At 26.4% G+C, this 21,503-nt stretch overlaps 1 protein-coding gene across 1 annotated transcript in view; it reads right to left on the bottom strand.

Annotated features, from left to right (window-relative positions):
* Positions 1–20,493, bottom strand: part of LOC122505811 (E3 ubiquitin-protein ligase Rnf220-like) — an 80,859-nt gene extending 60,366 nt beyond the window's left edge. Inside the window, exon 1 of the mRNA XM_043617655.1 lies at positions 20,299–20,493. Coding sequence (XP_043473590.1) covers positions 20,299–20,380 — 82 coding nt within the window. The 5' untranslated portion in view covers positions 20,381–20,493. The remainder of the gene's footprint in view (positions 1–20,298) is intronic.
* Between the last annotated feature and the right edge of the window lie 1,010 nt (positions 20,494–21,503).

Here is a 21,503-nt window from a genome sequence, read left to right as displayed (position 1 = left end):
ATCTTACTCGGGGGTTTTTGGGGTCTCTGATCACGATTCTGAAGTCATATTTTCAAAATACATAATTTTTCATCCAAAATGGCCGCAAAAAATTTTGAAAAATTTCAAAAGTGGATAAATTCTTTTAAAAATTCTTACCATTTAAACTTTGAAAAACTAATAACAGATTCGTAATCAGCGACCACGAAAACCTCCGAGTAACGAATTTTAAGCGAATCCAAAGATTTTTTAAATGCGTGTCCGCCATATTGGATCCGCCATTTTGAATTTTTGAAAACTAACACCGGAATCGTAATCAGCTACCACAAAAACCCCTACATACCAAGTTTCATAAAAATCCATCAAATTTTAAATTTTTGTCCGCCATATTGGATCCGCCATTTTGAATTTTCAAAATCTGACATAAGATTCACTATTTTGAATTTTCAAAATCCGATATCGTAATCAGCGACCTCGAAAACCCCTAGATACCAAGTTCCATGAAAATCCATCGAATTTTAAATTTTCGTCTGCCATATTGGATTCGCCATTTTGAATTCTCAAAATCAGACATCAGATTTATAATCAGCTACCACGAAAACCCCTAGATACCAAGTTCCATGAAAATCCATCGAATTTTAAATTTTCGATCCGCCATATTGGATTCACCATTTTGAATTTTCAAAATCCGACATCAGATTCGTAATCAGCGACCTCGAAGACCCCTAGATACCAAGTTCCATGAAAATCCATCGAATTTTAAATTTTTGTCCGCCATATTGGATCCGCCATTTTGAATTTTCAAAATCTGACATAAGATTCGTAATCAGCGACCTCGAAAACCCCTACATACCAACTTTCATGAAAATCCATCAAATTTTAAACTTTTCGGTCCGCCATATTGGATTTGGCGTTTTGAATTTTCAAAATCTGACATCAGATTCGTAATCAGCGACCCCGAAAACCCCTAGATATCATTTTGTAATTATATATATCAACCCTATTTGAAGATAGGTTTTTTATTTCTTTATGGTACAGCATATGTACCGCTGGACGTTAAAGGGTTAAACATCGGGTCTTAAAGGATTAATAATATTAAATTAGATACTTACAAAATATTGCGTCATTAAAGTAAGGTATGCAAAATTTGGACTCACCTAAAACAGAAAATCAATTTTGTTAATAAAATAATTTTAATTATTCTGCTTAATATTTAATATTTGATTACAATATTTATAAACTTTAAGTAAGTATAACTTTTCATTTCAATTTTATTCATATAACACTTTTTACACATACACAGTTGAAACAAGTGTAATTGAAAGTTGATAGTGTTTTATTTGAATGTTGGGGTTAAAAAACTTTTCATTAAATTCGGGACTTTGAGGCTTGATAAAAAAATCGTATATTCAAAATTAGCATAATATAATAGACATTTAAAATTGGAAAATAAGGATTTATTTTCAATTGCGAGTGCATGTTTGACGATGAAAGGGAAGTTGGTTGCATTGCGAAACGATCGGTAATGGGTTAGGTTCGATACAGAAAGGAATAACGATCAGTAATGGGCTATAAGATAACAGATAATAGTAATGCAAATATCTCCTTTTTAAATGCATTCGAAGCTTGATATATCGAACTGCTAAATATGCATATATATAAATTCGTTCTTAAAATTAAAAAGACTAATATCACTAAACAAAACGTATCGCAACTTTGATAGTTATTATATAAAATATAATTTGTAAAGAGGGAAAATAATAAGACTACAATTTTTGTTTATCAGTTATAAAATAGGAAAAATACTTTTTTATTTTCTTTGAAAAAGTATTTTAACTATTACAAAAAAAATCAAGACTGAAACTGTATAGACTAAAAAATAAATCTTATACTTTCAGCCCACTTTTGATTAAAACCATTTACATTACAGACTTCACACTCGATAATTAATTTTAAAAAAGTATCAAAAAGTAGCTTTTAAACTAAAAAAAGAATCAAAGAATTAAAATTTTTTTTAAAAATAATTTAATTCTTGCCAAGAATTTTATTTAAATAATTGATTTCTTTCGACTAATTTTATAAAAATTCTAATTTAAATAATTAAATTCCTGAGCAATTTTTATTATTCATGAAAAGAATTGAATTATTAAGAAGATTTTTGCAAAAAATTTTTAAATAGGTAATTGAATTCGGTTCGGCTATTTTATGAAAATAGATATTGAAAATCATTGAATTGCAAAAAATTTTTAAAAATAATAAAATTTTAAAAAAGAATTCTATTAAAATTTTTGACAATAATTCAATGTCTATGTAGTATTTTATTAAATTTTTTTAAAAATAATTAAATTTCTAAAAAGCATTTTATCATTTATGAAAATACCGTCAACTGGGGCTATTTTGTGCATCCGGGGGCTATTTTGTGCACGTGAGTTTTTTGATGAAAAAAATTATTAAAATGAATTATTTTAATCTGCTATTTTGTAAAATGAAAGTTTGATTACATGACAATAGAGAGCACTAAATGTTATTATTTAATTCTTTGTCAATTAAGAGAAAAAAATTCCTAAAAACGGAAAATTTGTTTAAAAAATTTTGAAAGTTCGGAAAAATTATACCAGATCTTCTAGAGTTTTAATGTGTCTCATTAACTGAGTTACATATTTGTTGTCAATTATGTTGTGATGATACATACGTAATGCGCTAATTTTTTATTCATTATTTTAAGAGAAAAGAGGAAAAAACTGAAAAACCAGGATTCCATGGGGCTATTTTGTGCACTTAAAAAAATCAAATATTTTTCATAAATGTTTTATTTAGTAAGTAAAGAAGATTCTGTTTATCATTTTAATACATTTTTGTCTTACTTTTCTGTCAAAAAACTGTAAATAGGTTAATTAAAATCATTAAAACGATTAAAAGCTCAACCGGTGCACAACGTAACCTCAAAAAATGAACATTAATTAATATTTATAAGTTTTTCAAATTAGTTTTAAAACTATTTTCTCGTTTCTCTTAAAATAACTTGAAAAGCATATTAGATATTAAATTGTTATCTATTTAACCTTAAAAATATTTATTTTAAGTTTTTTAAAAATATCATTCAAAACTATTAAAAAAGCTCCTATTGAAATGATGTTTTAAAGTTATTTATAAGTGTTTAAACGATCATTTTATAATTATATTAGTATATTATTATAAAATATATATTAAAAAAGAAAAAAATGTTATTTACTATCTGCGTAATATACAATTTAAAGAAAGATTGTTAATTTTTAGTAAATCCAGATTTTAGCAAAATTTTAGTGCTTTATTTTACATTTTTTGTATAATATATCTACAAAAAAAATTTTACTAGGTCATTCTTTTTTTAACTTACTCTCAAATATATACACAAAAGATTTCATGAAGCAGAAACGATTAAAAAAATGTTTACGCAACATTAAAGGAAAACAAAGTTCGATGCACAAAATAGCCCCATCCCGGGAGTTATTGTGTGCACGACTTTCAATGACTATAACTAAGACAAAAAAATTTTTTTCTTTGCCAAATTTATAGGAAAGCTTCAGAAGGATGTCCACAACATATATCAAAAGTTGATTTTCTTTATTCTCTTAATTCTGAATTTAAATAAATCTTTGAATAAAAAAAAGCTATTTGGTGCACAAAATAGCCCCGGTTGACGGTAATTGAATTCTTGCGAACAATTTTATTAGAATTTTTTAAAACAAATTGAATTTCCAAGAAAAAATTTATCACTTTTAAAAATAATTGAATTCTTGTGATGAATATTGTTATTTATAAAAATAATTGAATTTTGCAAAGAATTTTATTAAAATGCCTCAAAATAATTGAATTTTTTCTTTCGAAGAATTATTTATGTAAATAATGGAATTATTGAGAAAAATTTCATAAAAATCTAAAAGAATAATTAAATTATTTCAAAAAAATTTAAATAACATTGTATTATAATAATTGGTTTTCTTTCGAACAATTTTTTTACAATATTTAAAAATAATTGAATTCCTGTGAAAAATTCTAATATTTTTGTAAATAATTGAATTTTTCCCAAGAATTAAAAAAAAACATTTCTTTAAATAATTGATTTTTTCGAGGAATTGAAATCAAATTTTTAAGAAAAATTACATTTTTTAAGCAATTCCTGTAAAATTGTATTAAAAATAATTGAAATCCAGGGATGAATTATATTATTTATGAAAATAATTGAATTATTGCGAAAAATTTTATTAAAATGTTTAAAAAGAATTGAATTTCTGTGAAAAATTTTGTTATTTTTAAAAATAATTAAATTCTTTATAAGAATTTTATAAACATTGTTTTGAATTATAAAAATAATTTAATTCTTGTCAAGAATTTTAGGTACAATTTATAAAAATAATTGAATTGTTTTGAAGATTTTTATCATAATTGTTGAAAATAATTGAATTCTTCCGAAACATTTTATTATTTCTGATAATAATTGAATTTCTTTGAACATTTTTATTATTTATGAAAATGATTGAATTATTGCGAAAAATTTTATTATTTATGAAAATAATTAAATTATTGTGAAAAGTTTTATTAAAATGTTTAAAAAGAATTGAATTTCTGTGAAAAATTTTGTTATTTTTAAAAATAATTAAATTCTTCATAAGAATTTTATAAACATTGTTTTAAATAATTAATTTTTTCTAAATATAATAATTATTATGAAAATTTTATTTTAAATAATTGAATTATTGTGGAAAACTTTATTTGTGAAAATAATTGAATTTTTCGATTAATTATTTTAAAATAGTATTAAAAATAATTGAAATTCTTCGATGAGTTTTATTATTTATGAAAATAATTGAATTTTTGCTTAGAATTTTATCAAAAATTTTTTTTAAGAAATTGAATTTCCATGAATATTGTTTAATAATTGAATTATTGTGAAGAATTGTATAGAAATTTTGTTAAATAATTGGTATTTTTGAAAATAGAATTTTAAATTAATTGAATTCCTGTGGAAATTTTATTATTTATGAAAATAATTGATTTTGGAAGAATTTTATCAATTTTCTTTTAAATAATTGAATTCCTTTGCAAAATTTGAGGAGGTTAAAGTTTTGAACGTTCAAATGAACGAAATTTATTTATTTCTTCTTCAAATTAAATTTTTATTACTATAATTTTGCGTCACTATTAAGCAAATTAATTATAATGTTTCTAAATGTAAAATTTGAGTTTTTAATTTGAATTTTAATCAATAATCTATAAATATATTTTTAACAAAAAATATTTCGTTCATTTGAACGTTCAAAACTTTTTGTTCATAAATTTGATGAAAATACTAGATATTGAAAATAATTGAATTTCGAATATTTTTTTTTTAAATAATTGAATCGTTTTAATGAATTTGATTATAATTTTTTAGAATAGTTTTTTATTTATAGTTTTAGCAAATTTAAAGTAGAGGAAATTCTTAAAAAATAAACAGAAATAGTATCTTTTTGTGTCTGGAATCTAAAAAAGTACCCAAATAGTAGCATAACGTGTAAAAAAATAGTAAATATAGTATAGGTTTTAGTAGATGAGTGCGAAGCCTGACATTATATAGAATCATTTTTGACTAAATTTTAAAAACTATAATTTTAAGTCCTAAAGTTGACTTAATCTGGTTTTGAGCTTTTTAAATAGGCTAATTTTCAATCATTTTGATTTTAAGATGTAAACGATTTCAGACTTTGTTTTTTCTGTGTAAATCTTGACAAAAAATTCAGTAAAAAATGGTTTTACTCAAAAGTGGGCTACACTTGATTTACTTAATTAATTTGAGTTTTATTTGAATAGGTACTAGTTCTGTTTTGTAAACGCATTAGTGTTTAGGTAAAAAATTGAAACAGAATTTAAAAAAAATGTAATGCAAAATTGTGTTTTTAATAACAAAAAATATAACTGAAAAGATGGTGGGATTGCAGGCAGCACACATAAGAGCATCTTTATCACTTGAGGTGGTCAGTTAGTTGGATAAAGAGGAGAAATATAAAGAGGAAGCTGACCCTTGAGGACTTGGAGTGCGAGAAGGACCGAAAGTTTGCTTTATGAAGTGGACCCGAATGGGGATACGTTATGACATTATCGGACAACACGCACCAGCTTCGTATCTTCTTTCTCCTTTCTCTGTGGATGCAAACGAACTTGACGGTAAAGGCGAGACTACGGTGTGTATATCTACACACCACACCAAGCCACTAAACTATAACCCCCTCTTGGATAATTGGAAGCGAGCAAAAAGAAAGAGAGATTTCTCAGCCTATCTCGCTAATAAATACGTTGCTACCGCGTATTACTGGACCCGATAATAAATACACAAAATAAATAATTGCCAACTGGGATTACTGCGGGGACAGAGCGAGACAGAGCGAGACAGCGCGAGAAAATTGCACAGTCATTACTCATTTTCTGTAATTATAATATAAAAATCACTATATTTCATGCTCACAAGACTAAATTCAATTTTTACTGTTTTTATGCTCTTGAACTGATAGAGTAAAAATGGATGCATGAGCGAAAAAAAATCAATTGTTACCTATTCTTAGAGCCGATTTCACAAACACCGATTAAAAGTTAATCAATGATTAAATCCTCAATTAACCAATCAGAAGCCTTTAAACTGTTTTTAATCATTGATTAACTTTTAATCGGAAGTTGGTGAAACTGGCTCTTAATCATAAAAAAATTAATTTTTTGAAATTTATGCAAAAACATGGTTAAAGTATAAACTTATGATCAAAAATCAGTTTTTCTTCAACTTTTAAGTAATGGGTCAAATTTTCTCAAAAAAAATGAATGTTTGCATTGAGTCTGTCAATTTTTCTGAAATTGGGCGTAAATGTAGTGTTGTATAAGAAAAGAAAGTGGGAATAAAATTATTCAAAAATTTACAAAATTTTGAGTTTTACCGGGCATTAAAATTTAAAGTAATTCATTTTCAAAAATACGTAACTCTGAGACGTTTTAATCGATTAATGCAATAAAAAACAAAAAAATTTTTCAAAATTTGTCCCAAAAAAAAGTCAAAAAAATTTCGATTTCATTTTTTCGGGCAAAAGCACCCTTTCATTTCGTTGTAACTATGAACTATGATATTTGGATTCCTTATCTTCTCCAGAATTTTTTGCAAAAAAAAATTACTGGAGACTTTTTAAAACTAACCGAAACATCGAATTTTTAATCCTTCCTATTATTTTAAATATTAAGTTGTTTATATAAATGTTAACAAAATAAAAAATGAAATTAACAATTACTATTCTTATAAACATTTTGTAAACAAATTTAACCCCTTTGTTAATCATTTTACTTTTGCATCTCACATTTTTTTAAAACATTTTTCCTTTAGTACTCTTTGAAATGAGCTACTTTGATTTTTTTCAAATTTTTACATAAAGCGGTTCAGGAGATACAGATTTTTGAAAAATGACGTTTTTTACGTAAATTTTTTCTTTAAATGCTTATAACTCGTTCAAAAATTCATCAAATTGGACGTTTTTATAATGAAAAGTTTTGTTTTCACGCGTTAGTTTTTAATAAAAATATTTTTAAATAATTTACGATAAGATTTTAAAATTTTTTAAATAAAATTTCATTTTTAACAATGTACGTATCGATCAATTTTTTAAAAAAATTTTTGTAAAAAACTAGCATTAAATTAACAATTTTTAAGCCTTGTCCGATCGTGGGCAAACGATGGGATCTATTTATTTTGAAATTTTTAATTTTTATATACGCAGTGGTGGCCAAATGACTAACTTGCCATTTGACAAAAAAAACGATGTTAATGTTTAAAAAAAAGTTTTGAAGTAACCTTTTAAGATCGTTACAATTTTTAAAATTTATGATTAGTTTTGGAAACATCGAACAACATCTCCTCGATATATGAACAATAGTAATTGTTAATTTCGTATTTTTTATTTTGTTAACAATTACATAAACAACTTAATAATCAAAATAATAGGAAGATAAGGAATCGAAATATCATAATTACAAAAAATAGAAGGGGTGCTTTTGCCCGAGAAAATAAAATCAAAATTTTGTTTCCCTCTTTTTTCTCTTACACAACACTACATTTACATCAAATTTTAGAAAAATTGACAGACCCAATGCCAACATTGATTTTTTTTGAGAAAATTTGACCCAAATGTTGTTCTTTTCAAGTTAGGACAAGTTATTTCAGTCTAGTCTGTGTTTTGGTAATACTCCGTCGGTTTTAGGACTTTGAATGGTGAAATATGGGAAACGCTCTACCCATAGTTAAAACTTAAAATATGGTTAAAAACTGATTTCCCTTGGCCAAAATCTGTGTCCATGTTTTACTAGCTTACGCTATCTTTGCCCAAAGTTCGTTTTCCACTCGGGTTATTTAATCCGTAAGTGGCGTAAGTCAAGGGAGTTGTATGTATTTTGTAGGTCAAGATTCTTCCCTTAATACTCGATTCGTCTTAAAATTTTCTGCCATTTAATTTTTGGGTACTCTTTCAAAGTTTAAATTTCTCTATATCTTCCACCTGAAAGACTAATGCGTTTTAAGGCGCTCTTGATAAGATGTTTCGAAAAACTTATCTCACAACAAGATGCCCTCTTTCTGCATAGTGAATTGCACGTTTTATTGACAAGATTTTTAACCGATGTGCGAAATGCTCTTTTATTGTTTCGCAATCATCATTTCGGCTCTCTCAACACAAAAATGTTGAGAGAGTAAACACAAAGTAGTATTTCTGAGCAAACATGTTATTAGGGGAGTAATTTTGACGCGACAATAATCTTGAGTGTGTTTGACAACTATATGCGTTTGATTGGCATTTGCTTGAAGTTGCAACTGGTGCGGAGCCGATGATCGCCTTTTGCATTGAGAAAGGTGACGTTGGAGGTGATAGTCAAACATTTGCCAGATTCTAAATTGGCCCGTTGCCCCTTCCAGCCATACACAGCAGTGTATGTGCTATTCGGGCGTAACGGAGAGTTTAATTAATATTCGCACAGCGGGTTGGCCCGTTTGATTAGCTCTTCGTTGCGCGCCCTGATGGGCAGGCATGCATCCACCTAGAACAACGTAGAACTTCACACATAACTGAGCGAGAGAGAGAGAGAGAGGAAGAGAGAAAAAGGACTCGTGTACATTCCGAGAGCCTACGAGCCAACAGTAATATCACAATCATAACCAGAACCCCTCGTGCCGAGGTCTGTCCGTCTACCAAAACGTCCTCACGCTCCAGCGATATCAAAGAACTGCTCGTCCACCGTCGCCCGTCACGTTTGCGTATCGTGGCACACACTGGCCCGTGCTGGTTACATTTCTATCAGAATTCAAAGTCTCCGACCACGATGTTTCAAAATATTACGTTTACCCTCTATCTATATCAAACTTCACTGCGAATTATATTTCATTTTCCATTTATTAATATTCCTTTAAGGAATATATTGCCCTTTTGTTAATCACTTCCGCGAAAATATTATTCATTTTCTACATTTAATATAGTTGCTCTCAAGTATTCAGAAATCAATGCCAAGCTGATCGATACATTTCAACTACATGTCCGCATGAAAAGGGGTCACTTTGTCGAGTTACTTTTAATTAAGATGGAAATTAATTGTTGATTCGAACTTTAAACTAAATTCGTTTTTCTCTTTGTAAATTAGGTTTTTGATTTGATTGACCTCTTGACAGTTCATGGTCCATTGCTAGAAAACAACCAGACACACTTTTGTGTCATGGGCTATAATTATGGGTACATTCACAGAACTTGTCGATTTCATATTAATGAAAAATTTTCTTGTCACTTCTTCTGTGGTCACTATTGGTGAAAAAAGACTTTTAAATCAATTAAATTTTCTTTTTACAGTAAATATATATCTAAAAAATGTTTTTGGTTATAAAAATTAAATTAACAATACATATTAAAAAAACTATAAATTCACGTTGGTGAAGTTCACAACGTTTATAATCAACGATTTCCTAAGAAAAATATTTTTTTAATCAAATTTTTATTAATTTTTGTATAGAAAATATTTTGGTTAGTTTTTTGAATAATGATTTACAAAAGAAATATTTGTGAACAAAAAATTTTATTCTTTTTCGTATTAGGAAAATAATTTTTTTTTCAATCGTTGATCATAAACGTTGTGAACTTCACCGACGTATAAATTCGTATTTTTCGTAATCAGTTTAATAATAGCAAAAGATATTCTAAAATTTTTTATATTGGTGAATTGATATTTGCACTGTAAAAAAAGGTTCTAAATTGGAGCTGAGTTCGGTATTAAAATATAGGGTTGTTACAGGTCAGGAAAATCAGGGAAAAGTCAGGAATTTTTATTAAAAATACTAGAAAAAATTAAATTTTTAGAATTCATAAGAAAATTTTGAATTTTTAGTATCTTTTTTGTCAGCCTCATAAAAGCTATGAAACTAGCACGAATTCTAATACAAAACCTTCAAATTTTTTTCGTATTTCTGACCAGAGTAAATTATTTAATACCTATTTAATTATTTCAAAAGTTAATTATCTTGATAAATAACAAAATTATTCCCGAAAATTCAATTATTTTTAGGAATTTTAATAAAACTTGTTGTAAAATTCAATTATTTTCCCAAATAACAATATTCATTACAAGAATTCAATTATTTTCAAAAGTAATAAAATTCTTCGAAGAAATTCAATTATTTTTAAAAATTTTAACGAAAAATGCAATTTTTCAATTCAAAAATTTTATTAAAACTTGACGAAATAATTCAATTCTGCAAAAGAATTCAATTATCTTATAATAAACAACAAAATTCTCACCATAAAATCAATTATTTTAAGAAATTTTAATAAGATTCTTTTCAAAAATTCAATTATTTTGATAAATACCAAAATTAATAACAAGAATATTCAATTCCTTTGAAAAGCAATAAACTACTTTATTCAGAAATTAAATTATTTTCAAAATTTTTCAAAAATTCTCGTCAAGAATTTAGTTATTTTTATAAAAAGGTAGCAAAATTCTTTTCAACTATTCAATTATTTTCAAAAATTTTAATAAAATTCTTGGCAAAATTTCAATTATTTTAAAAAAATTTTATATATTGAGGAATTTTACACGGAGAGAGAATATATATTAAATTTTGTAAAAATATTTTCAAATTAGGGAAATAGTGCGACAAAGCGAAATTTTGATATAAAAAAATACTAAACTTTAAAAAAACTTATGTGAAATTTAGTATAATTATATCAAATATCAAGAATATTAATTAAATTCTAATATAACTTTAATAAATTTCACAAAACTTTTTTTAAAGTTTAGTATTTTCTATATCAAAATTTCGCTTTGTTGCACTTTTTCCCTAATTTGAAAATATTTTTACAAAATTTAATATATATTCTCTCTCCGTGTAATGAAATTCAATTATTTTCACAAATAACAATATTCAGCGCAAGAATTCAATTATTTTTAAAATTAATAAAATTCTTTGCAGAAATTCAATTATTTTTAAAAAAATCTAAAAAAAATTATCAACATTTCAATTATCTTTATAAATGAATAGCAAAATTCTTTGCCGAAATTCAATTATATTCAAAAAATTTAATAAAATTCATTGCAAAATTCAATTATTTTCATAAATAACAATATTCATCACAAGAATTCAATTATTTTCAAAATTAATAAAATACTTCGACAAAATTCAATTATTTTCAGGATTTTTAATAAAATTAATTGCAAAATTTAATTATTTTCAGAATTTTTAATAATATAAATTGCAAAATTCAATTATTTTCAAAAAGTTTAATAAAATTCATGGAAAAGTTTCAATTATTTTCAAAAATTTTTCTTAGTTCAATAATTTGTATATATATATCTATTATTTTAATAAAAATCCCCAAAAGAATTCAATTATTTTCAAAAATTTTAATGAAATTCTTGGCAAAATTTCAATTATTTTTAAAAAATTTAATAAAATTCAATTATTTTCATAAATTATTATTTAAATTCTTCTCAGGAATTCAATTATTTTTAAAAATTTTGATAAAATTCTTCTAAAGTTTTCAATTATTTTCAAAAATTGTTATAAAATTCTTTAATATAATGAATTTCAGTAAAATTTTAATTAAATTCCTTGAAAGAAATTAATTATTTTCAAAAGTTGTTAATAAAATTCTTCGTAAAAATGAAATTTTACGAAACATTTAATTATTCAATAAATTATTTATTTTTGTATTTAAATAATTGAATTTTCGTAGAATTTTCTAATAAAATTTGATTTAGAAATGAATTTCAGTTAAAATTTTAGATAATAATTAAATATTATTAAAAGCATTATAGCATAAATTTTTAGAAATAATTGAATTTTGAAAAGGTTTTAAATTCAAATCTTTGGAAATTTAACTTTTTCGTACTTTTAAGTTTAACTAATAATTGATTTAAAGAAGAATTTTAGTTAAAAATTTTAGAAAATAGTCATTGAATTTAAGTGATGAAAATAATTTCGAAGAAATTAGAGTAACAATATTTTTATATCAAATAATAATTTTATCACTGTGGGTTATCTTTAATTATTATAAAAACATGAAGAAATTGATCCTATCTCCTATGGAAAAATAATGATTAAATATTTATTTTAAAAAGAAGTTATTAATGTTTTCGAATAATTTTTCTATAGAACACCCACACAGTCTACATACAAAGTCTGAAAGTGAGTAAATTTCTTATTAAATTGTCCACAACATACCTACTGAATGAAAATTTTCTATTTTGTATATAAATATCCACTTTCCCAGACACATGAATTGTTGTTATTAACAATAATTTTGAAAAAGAGTAACACTGATGGTGTTTATGTGAAAGTGCACCCACGCCACCGCACGCTGTGAGAAGTGGCAGGATCAAGCATCCTTTATTACCACATATATGTATACGAATGTATTGTTGGGTCCGTAATATAACATTATCGATAAAGCGAGATCTCTCTCGCCAGGATAATTGTTATTATTGAAATAACCACTCTCCTGGTGGAATAAAAAGGGTCACATCGTTTGTTTCTACTCGCTACATAACTAAAAGCAATAAGACGCAATTCGAATAAATTTTGCGGACAGTCGCGTATAACAGGGAGTCCAAGTGCCAAGAAACTGATATTATCGTTCTTTTGGGCCTTCGATGCCAGTAGTGAGATAAGACACTCCGCAAACATGAATGGAAGAGGTACTGTGATTGCATTTCAATTTTTTTCTTCATTTAATCTTCTCTTCCAATTGTTCGAGTTGTAAATTCAAAACCAGCTGTAGATATACGCAATATGTCCAAAATAGGGAAAACAATAATCCAGAGTACTTTTTGTTTTGTAATAGTTAACACCATGTTAGAATTAGAATTTATTTTTTTTTGAAAGAGTCTAAAATCTGGGTTGCTATAAAAATTTAATTTCGTGACAACCCTGTCTTTTCCCTGATTTCCAGACAAAATTTCGACTTTTTTCCTGACCCTAAAGAATATTCTTATTCTCATTCTGATTCACTCAATTTTTTTAATTGGAAAATTATTCAAAAACAACACTAAATTCTTTTCTAAATGAATATTTCATCGTTATATTATATACTCAACTCACAGAAATTATGATTTTAAAAAATTTCAAATTCAAACTTTTTTGAAATATAATAAACTTATAAGAATATTGTTTAAAACAAGAAGATATTGATCGATATCTTCATGTTTTATAACAATTAAAGATAACCGAGTGATAAGATCATTATTTTATATTACAAGATCATCGTAACTGTAACTTTTTCAAAATTATTCCCATCTCTTGAATTCAATTATTATTTTCTAGACTTTTTAACTAGAATTCTTCTTTAAATCAATTACACAGGGCCACAAAATTTTTTTAAAGAAAATATTGACTGCACTATGTTTATTATGTTTTTTGGGTCACTGAATTCGAATCCGAACTCAGTTTTCCGCCACGACGTCAAGTTTCTTCACAAATTAATAAAATTCGAAAAAAACTGACTGTAAACAAGATTTAAATAAAAATAAACAGAAGATTCTATTAAAAAACAACTTTAAATCACTGAAAAAATATTATATAATGTTAAACAATCAAAAAAAACTAGTAAATATTCAAAACTTAAGATGGCGGATCCAATATGGCGTCGATTTTTTTAAAATTCACCCAATTCGCCTGAATCTTGTTACTCGGGGGTTTTTGGGGTTGCTAAATACGAATTTCACCTTAGTTTTCAAAAATTCAAAATAGCGGATCCAATGTGGCTGACCAATTTTTAAAAAAATTATTGGATTTACCTCAAACGTTATACTCGGGGATTTTCGGGGTCGCTGAATACGAATTTCACCTTAGTTTTCAAAAATTCAAAAACTGATAAATTTTTATATAATTCGTTAGCCATATTGGATCCGCCATTTTGGATTTTTTAAAACTAAGGTGAAATTCGTATTCAGCGACCCCAAAAACCCCCAAGTAACAAGTTTCGAATAAATCTGATAAATTTTTTAAAAATACGTCAGCCATATTGGATCCGCCATTTTGAAGAAACTTGACGTGATGGCGCAAAACTGAGTTCGGATTCGAATTCAGCGACCCAAAAAACATATAAAAAACATGGTCCGGTCAATACTTTCTTTAAAAAAAATTTTGTGGTCCTGTGTTATTTTTAATAATTTTTGAAAAAGTTTTTTGTGAATTTTCAAATCCATTTGTTTCCAATTCAATTTTATGAAATTTTGATTTTTCGGAAATTCTTCTATTAAGCGCATATACCTATTAGGAAATAAAAACTTGAAATAATTTTAAAAAATTTGGATGAAGCTTTTTGAAAAAAATTAGTTCTATATATATAGAACTTTTAATTAAAAGTATGAAAAATTTCGATTTTCAAAGATTTTAATTTGAAAACATTTCAAAATTAAATTATTTCTAAAAATTCACGTTATAATGTTTTTAATATTTAATTATTATCTAAAATTTTAACTAAAATTCATTTTTATGTCCATTTTTATTAGAAAATTCTATACGAGAATTCAATTGTTTAAGTACAAAAATAAATAATTTATTGAATAATTAAATGTCTTTTTAAATTCAATTCTCATAAAGAATTTATCAAAAAAATTTTAAAAATAATTACATTTTTCGATGAATTCGATTAGTATTATATTATTAAAAATAATTGAAACCCTACAATGAGTTTTATTATTTATAAATATAATCGAATTCATAAAAAGAATTTTTTTATTTATGAAAATGTAATTGAATTGTTGCGAAGAAATTTATAAAATGTTTTAAATAATTGAATTCTTGTGAAATTTTTAAAATTTATGAAAATAATTAAATGTTTGCGTAGAATTTTATTAAAATTTTTCTAAATAATTAAATTCTTTTAGAAATTTTTATTAAAATAGTAAATATTGAAAATCATTAAATTTAGGATAAAATATAAAAGTGATAACTTTTAGATACAATAATACAAAAGGTGTTTATAGAAAATGCATGTAATCTTAAAAAATATGAATATCTTTGTTGTGTTCGAAATTTGGACTGCTATTAAAAAAAAATAATGTAAAAAATTTGAAAAAATGATATTTTCCATAATTTTTTGTTTTTAAAATATCATCAATAATTTCGTAATTTCTGATTGAATTAGGCTCAAAAAAATAGGTTAGAGTTGGTTAGAAGACTTCTAAAGTTACTTCTACATTTTTTATTAACAAAATTTTCAAAAAAGTCTTGTTTCAAAATTTTAGATTTTTAAACGTTTGATATCTCCGGCTAACATGGATGAAAAATGTTCAATAAGGGGTCAAAAGATGCGCCTGAAAAAATACTATAAAATCAAAGAAAAACATTTGGAGGTGTCCTGACATTTTTTAAAAGTTATGGTCAAAAAACGATTTTTCCTGATTTTTAAAATGCAAAAAAATAGTTAATCTTTCTTAATATTGCAAAGTACTTTCATTTTATGTCCACACTTGTGGCCTTAAAACGGTCCATAAAATATGATTTTATTATTAATAAGGTTTTTGGAGTCGCTGAATTCGAATTTGAGATCAGTTTTTCAAAATTCAAAATGGCGGATCCAATATGGCGGATAAATTTAAAATTGATGCGTTTCGTTTGAAATTCATTTCTCGAGTTTTTCGGGGGTATCGCTGATTACGAATCTGATGTCAGATTTTCAAAATTCAAAATGGCGGACCCGATATGGCTACCAAATTTTTTAAAAGTTGACGGATTTGTCTGAAAATATTTGTTCGGGAGTTTTTAAAGATGCGGAATTCGAATTTAATGTGAAATTGTAAATTGTAAGAGATGCTTTCTATCTCTTTTAATTTTTTTATTACAGTTTTGTTTCAATTACACTTCTAAATTTGACATCATATTCGTAATCAGCGACTTCGAAAACCCCCGAGTAACAAGTTTTAAGTCAATCTGACCAATTTTTAAATTTTTAGTCGCCATTTTAAATTTTTTTAATGTTACTTTAAATTCGAATTCAGCCACTGTAGTTAAGGGTTTTTGGAGTCGCTGATTACGAATACGATGTCAGTTTTGCAAAATTTTCAAAATTCAAAATAGCGGATTCAATATAGCGGAAGATTTTGTTTAATTGATAGAATTTGATTGAAACTCGTAATACATTGAAATCAAAGATTCAAGATTTCTAAGGAAGTAATTTCTTGCAATTTTGTCCGATCATATACATAAATGTAGGAATTTTTTTACCACTTACTTTCCTCCACGTGCAATTTGAATTAACTTTCTAAAAAACAGTAATGGACTGTAAAAACAAATTAACAGGAAGAATGACAATTTAGCAGAGGAGTGCGGGATTTGCGTATCCTGGGATCGAAATGAAATTGCAAAGGGTCAATATATTGGTAGGAGAATTCTACTATCTAAATGACATTTCGATGTTGCGTCGTGTCGCGGGAAGGACTAAGTTCCAAAGTCTCAAGAACTGTTATACAGATGTCAGATTTTAGTGTTGTAAACATTATATGAGGTTGTAAAAGCGGTCTCTTTGATAGCAGGGACCCCATAATACGTTAATACATACGCGAAGACTCGTAAATACCATTACTCTTTTTTTATTTTCCTCATACTGTTTTTTTTTTTTTTTTTGCTTTTTATTGTAATATAAATTAGGTGCTGCCTTCTCGACAAACGGGACGACGTAAACGTTGTCAAGCTCCTCTGAATCGTGATTCCGCGGTACGCCATGTTTTTATTTAATATTACACCTCCATAAAACGAAGAGAACTTTTGGCTGGCATTCGACTTCTTTATTTGCTCGAATACGAACTCATCTATCCTGCGAACAACGCAAAACTATTTTTGCTTCTCCTTTTCATCTTGGCCCGGACGATACCACACTCACCTACATGCGCTCATCACATCAGTTTACGATTCTCCTCGGCTTCATTTCGGTAAAAGTTTATCTCTTCGTTTATGGGGTCACTCTTTATTTTCAGGTATTATTTTATTGAGAAGCAATCAGGAAACTTTAATTTATTAATATTGTTATTTATAAACCATGCTAACATATAAATGGTATGGTGAGAAAATATCGTTCGGATACAAATACTGTTGGTTAAATAACATGTGCTATTGATTATTGCAGTGTTATTATCAAACAAATCAACTATCCAAACTGTTGCCTTTCTAATAAAAATGTTTTAAGAAATCAACATATCTTTGCTCTTTAATACCTGCTCTTTAATACCTATTTAAAGCTACGCACTTTTTTGTGGTTTAACTCACAACATACATATTAATTTGATATAGAAGCTCACAACTTGACCTAAACTCACAATTCATCGCAATATAAACTTAACACACTATACATACAATCATAATACATTTGGATGATGTTGATTTGAATTCCCTTATATACAAAAATGATGAAACTAATACCGCTTGTGAGAGAGAAAATTAATTTTTCAAGTAGGTATATTCTTTAATTTAAATAAATATGAATATGTATACTGTAAATACAATTATTAATTTAACAACATTTTACACTTATTTCAAACTAATTAATATTTTTTTAATAAAATTGTATCAACCCTACATCTCAACCATTTTGCATATTTCATTACACAACATTATGCTTCTAGTTCTAAATTACGAATTATATTTTTATATTTTCTTAATTCAATACAGAAATTATTGCTTCCAAGAAATTGAATTCAATAGCATTAGCGCTATTGGGCCAATAGTTCTTTTTTCTCAGTGTACAAAATAATTTCAAAACAAATATTTCTCCATAAATATTTAAACGAAAATAACTGCAATTTCTGGTTAAATCAAGGTATATTAAAGCAAAAGTAAATTATAAGAATGAATGCATAATTTCTTGCCATAACTTCAAATTATATTTAGTGGCTTTTAACGTCAAAGTAAAACTAACAAATATTGATACCACAGAATTTTTAATGACTCAGTTGTACAATATTGAGAATAAATTACTTTTATAGAAAATTTATTTTTAAATATTTGATGTAGATAGATAAATATAAGCCAATAGTAAATTGTGTTTTCATACTTTTTAAACAAAATAATATTTTCAAAATTCAAGAAAACATAATTTTAAAGAATATCTTAAGGATAATAATGAGCTACAATGCCGAATAAAAATTGTCAATCGGACCATTGGAACTTTTACCAATAATGCAATCTTTTTTGTCATTTGTCGCCCACGTTAGAGTTTTTTTAGTATGCCTTACATAAAATTTTATTGAGTAAGAAAGATTTTGAAATTTTTAAATTCAATTTTATGAAATAATGAATGTTTTCTGTAAACGCTGAGAATTATGCTCTAAATTACTATTCAGTGGATTCTGACATTTTTAGGTAGTACATTGTAATAGGTTATTGATTTAGACCAATAGATTCTTAACTTTAATTAAGTCAAAAATCATAAATTGTAAAAATATGTGGAAGATCTCTTAGATTCTTGAGAAATTGTGTCAAAACATAACCTACTGTTAGAAATTTTTGTTAAATTCTTTAAAAAAATGAAAATTATCCAAATAGCATAAATTCTTGCATGTAAATTGATACGGATTGCATGGTAAATTTAGCAGTGTTACACTGCAATATTTTGTACCTTACACAGGAAAAAAGAAGTGTTATTTTAACACTAAAAGTAGTGTTAAAACAACACGCAACATTTTTAACCGATACTGTGTGATTTTAACACTTCATTGGTGTTAAAATAACCCTAGAGTGTGTTAAATTAACACTAGAGGGTGTTAAATTAATATACATTTCTAATGGGGTTAAAATAACACCAAAATTGTGTTAAAACAACACCATCTGAAAACTACACGCAACAAATTTAACACATATTTTTTTCTGAGAATAAGGTGTGAGATAGAAAAATGTTATCCTCGATCTCGGAATAAAATGTTTCGCTTTATACGCAAACACTGCAAAAAGATGTTTATGGCCTAAACATCTTAAGATAAGATATTTTAAGTAATTTTGTCGTTACTTTTAAGATACTTAATTTTTACAGTGAATTTACTAAAGATTTAAGTTCAAACTTCAAAATATTATGTGTTGCAAAGCTGAGTTAGGTAAAAATTATGTAAATATAAAGATGTCCACATGTGAGAAAATATTTAAAGAAAAAATTGCCTGAACATTAAATTAAATGTTCATTAAATGTTGGCTAAAAAGTTGTAATGAACATTGAAATGAAACATTTAGCGCTTAAAAATACTACAAAAACTAAACATTTCGATTTTTGTTAAACTTTTGCGTATTTTGCTACATTTATTTATGGATAATATTAATAACACTGTGCAATAAAACAAATACAAAATATAAAAAAGTGTATAGCACAATCCACCATATTAGAAATTTCATTAAACTCTTTTGTTTACAACAGAATACTTGCCAATAAATATAGAATGAAAAACTTAGTTTTGTAATACTTTTCAACTATAAATGTTGCATTGAAGTTAATAATTATTTCAGAAAGCTTTGAATATTTTTAACAAGATTTTAAATGATCTTTTATGAACACTTTCTCTGCTCGAAACTTTCTCTTCAAAATTATTAACCATTTCAGTAAAATAATCTACCAAACTCTCGTAGCTTTTAAAGGAACATATCTTTATTAATGTTTTAGGTTTATTTATTAGTTCGTTGACTTGAATACTAAATTTATTTATTAGTTTTAGAAAGAAAATAACATCAGGCAGTCAATGACAATGAGATAAATACTGAAGTGCCCATAAACTTTAGACATAAGGTTTAGAGAGATGAAGAAAGTATAAGTGTACCTTGCAGTTGATGTTGATAAAATTTTTCGAAATGAAATCCCCAAAAGAGAGTAGAATTTAATGGAGCGAGATTATGATACATGGTAACGATGGAAACCTCTCCTCGGTGAGTGTCAGCTACGAGCGATGGGATGGCATGCGATGATTCAACCGGTCATCCATTGGGCATTTTAGGCAGTTAGGGTAACCCGGTGAGTTGGGAAGTGTTACAGCATAAGCGAGTATAACTGACTACCGCACCATCGAAACTGAACTATGTAGTGGTCCTGGCACAAACTGAGCTGAACTCTAGACTGTCAGACTGAGCAGGGTGACTGCCATCCGTGAGGGGCAGTGAGGGGGAATTACAGTGTGCTGCATGGTATAGACTCAACTCGAAGAGGTAACTTCCCCTAATGATCCCTTCAAATGCACCTATGTCGAATAATCCCTACTACATGCATAAAAACTCTACTGTGTATTATTTTCTTATACATTTCAAACAAAGCTACATGATATACCGCAGAAAAAAGTAGTACTAACCATCTATCTATCTATCTACTCTGCTAATAATAATTATTATTACTAATTCAATTATAATTGAATCAGTAAAATTGTATATTATTATATCGAAATCGATGTTTAATTTATCCGTTCCATTTTTTTACGCCATAAGAACAATGCCTTAACCCATTAAGTCCTGAAGAGGAACCAGAAATTGTATATATTTAAAAAGTAACAGTAAAATTGGATCCAAATAAACAAAAAAAGTTTATCTTCTTTTAAAATTTGCTAATTTTAAAAGAAGATTAACTTTCCTTTACCTTTTAATTGTCTAGCAATATTTGAGCCGTCGGAAACGAATACCGCACGGAAAATTTGAACAACAGTTTGTGTTCGTCCTCAGTGAATATTTTCGTCATTAAGAAGTCATTCATATACCACGTGGACAATTTTTTAAAAAATTGTCCCCCCCCCCTCCTTCATCGTGGACTTTTAACAACCCCCTTCCCCCCAAAAATGTCCACGTGGACATTTTTTGGTGAAAAATTAATATTTCTGGTAGAATATGAAAACTTATAACTATAAAGAAGGTTTTTCATTTTATGATGGTAAATAAATTAATAGTTAATAAAAAAAAAATATTTACGATATTTCAAAATATCTTAATTTTATACTACAGGTCTCAAATCGACTTTAAGACGCAAAAAAAGTATCTTTAGTCG

The sequence above is a fragment of the Leptopilina heterotoma genome, unplaced genomic scaffold (genome assembly GCF_015476425.1).
Source record: "Leptopilina heterotoma isolate Lh14 unplaced genomic scaffold, ASM1547642v1 Lhet_370, whole genome shotgun sequence".
Lineage (NCBI taxonomy): Eukaryota > Metazoa > Arthropoda > Insecta > Hymenoptera > Figitidae > Leptopilina > Leptopilina heterotoma.
This window is presented reverse-complemented; position numbering and strand designations above follow the sequence as displayed.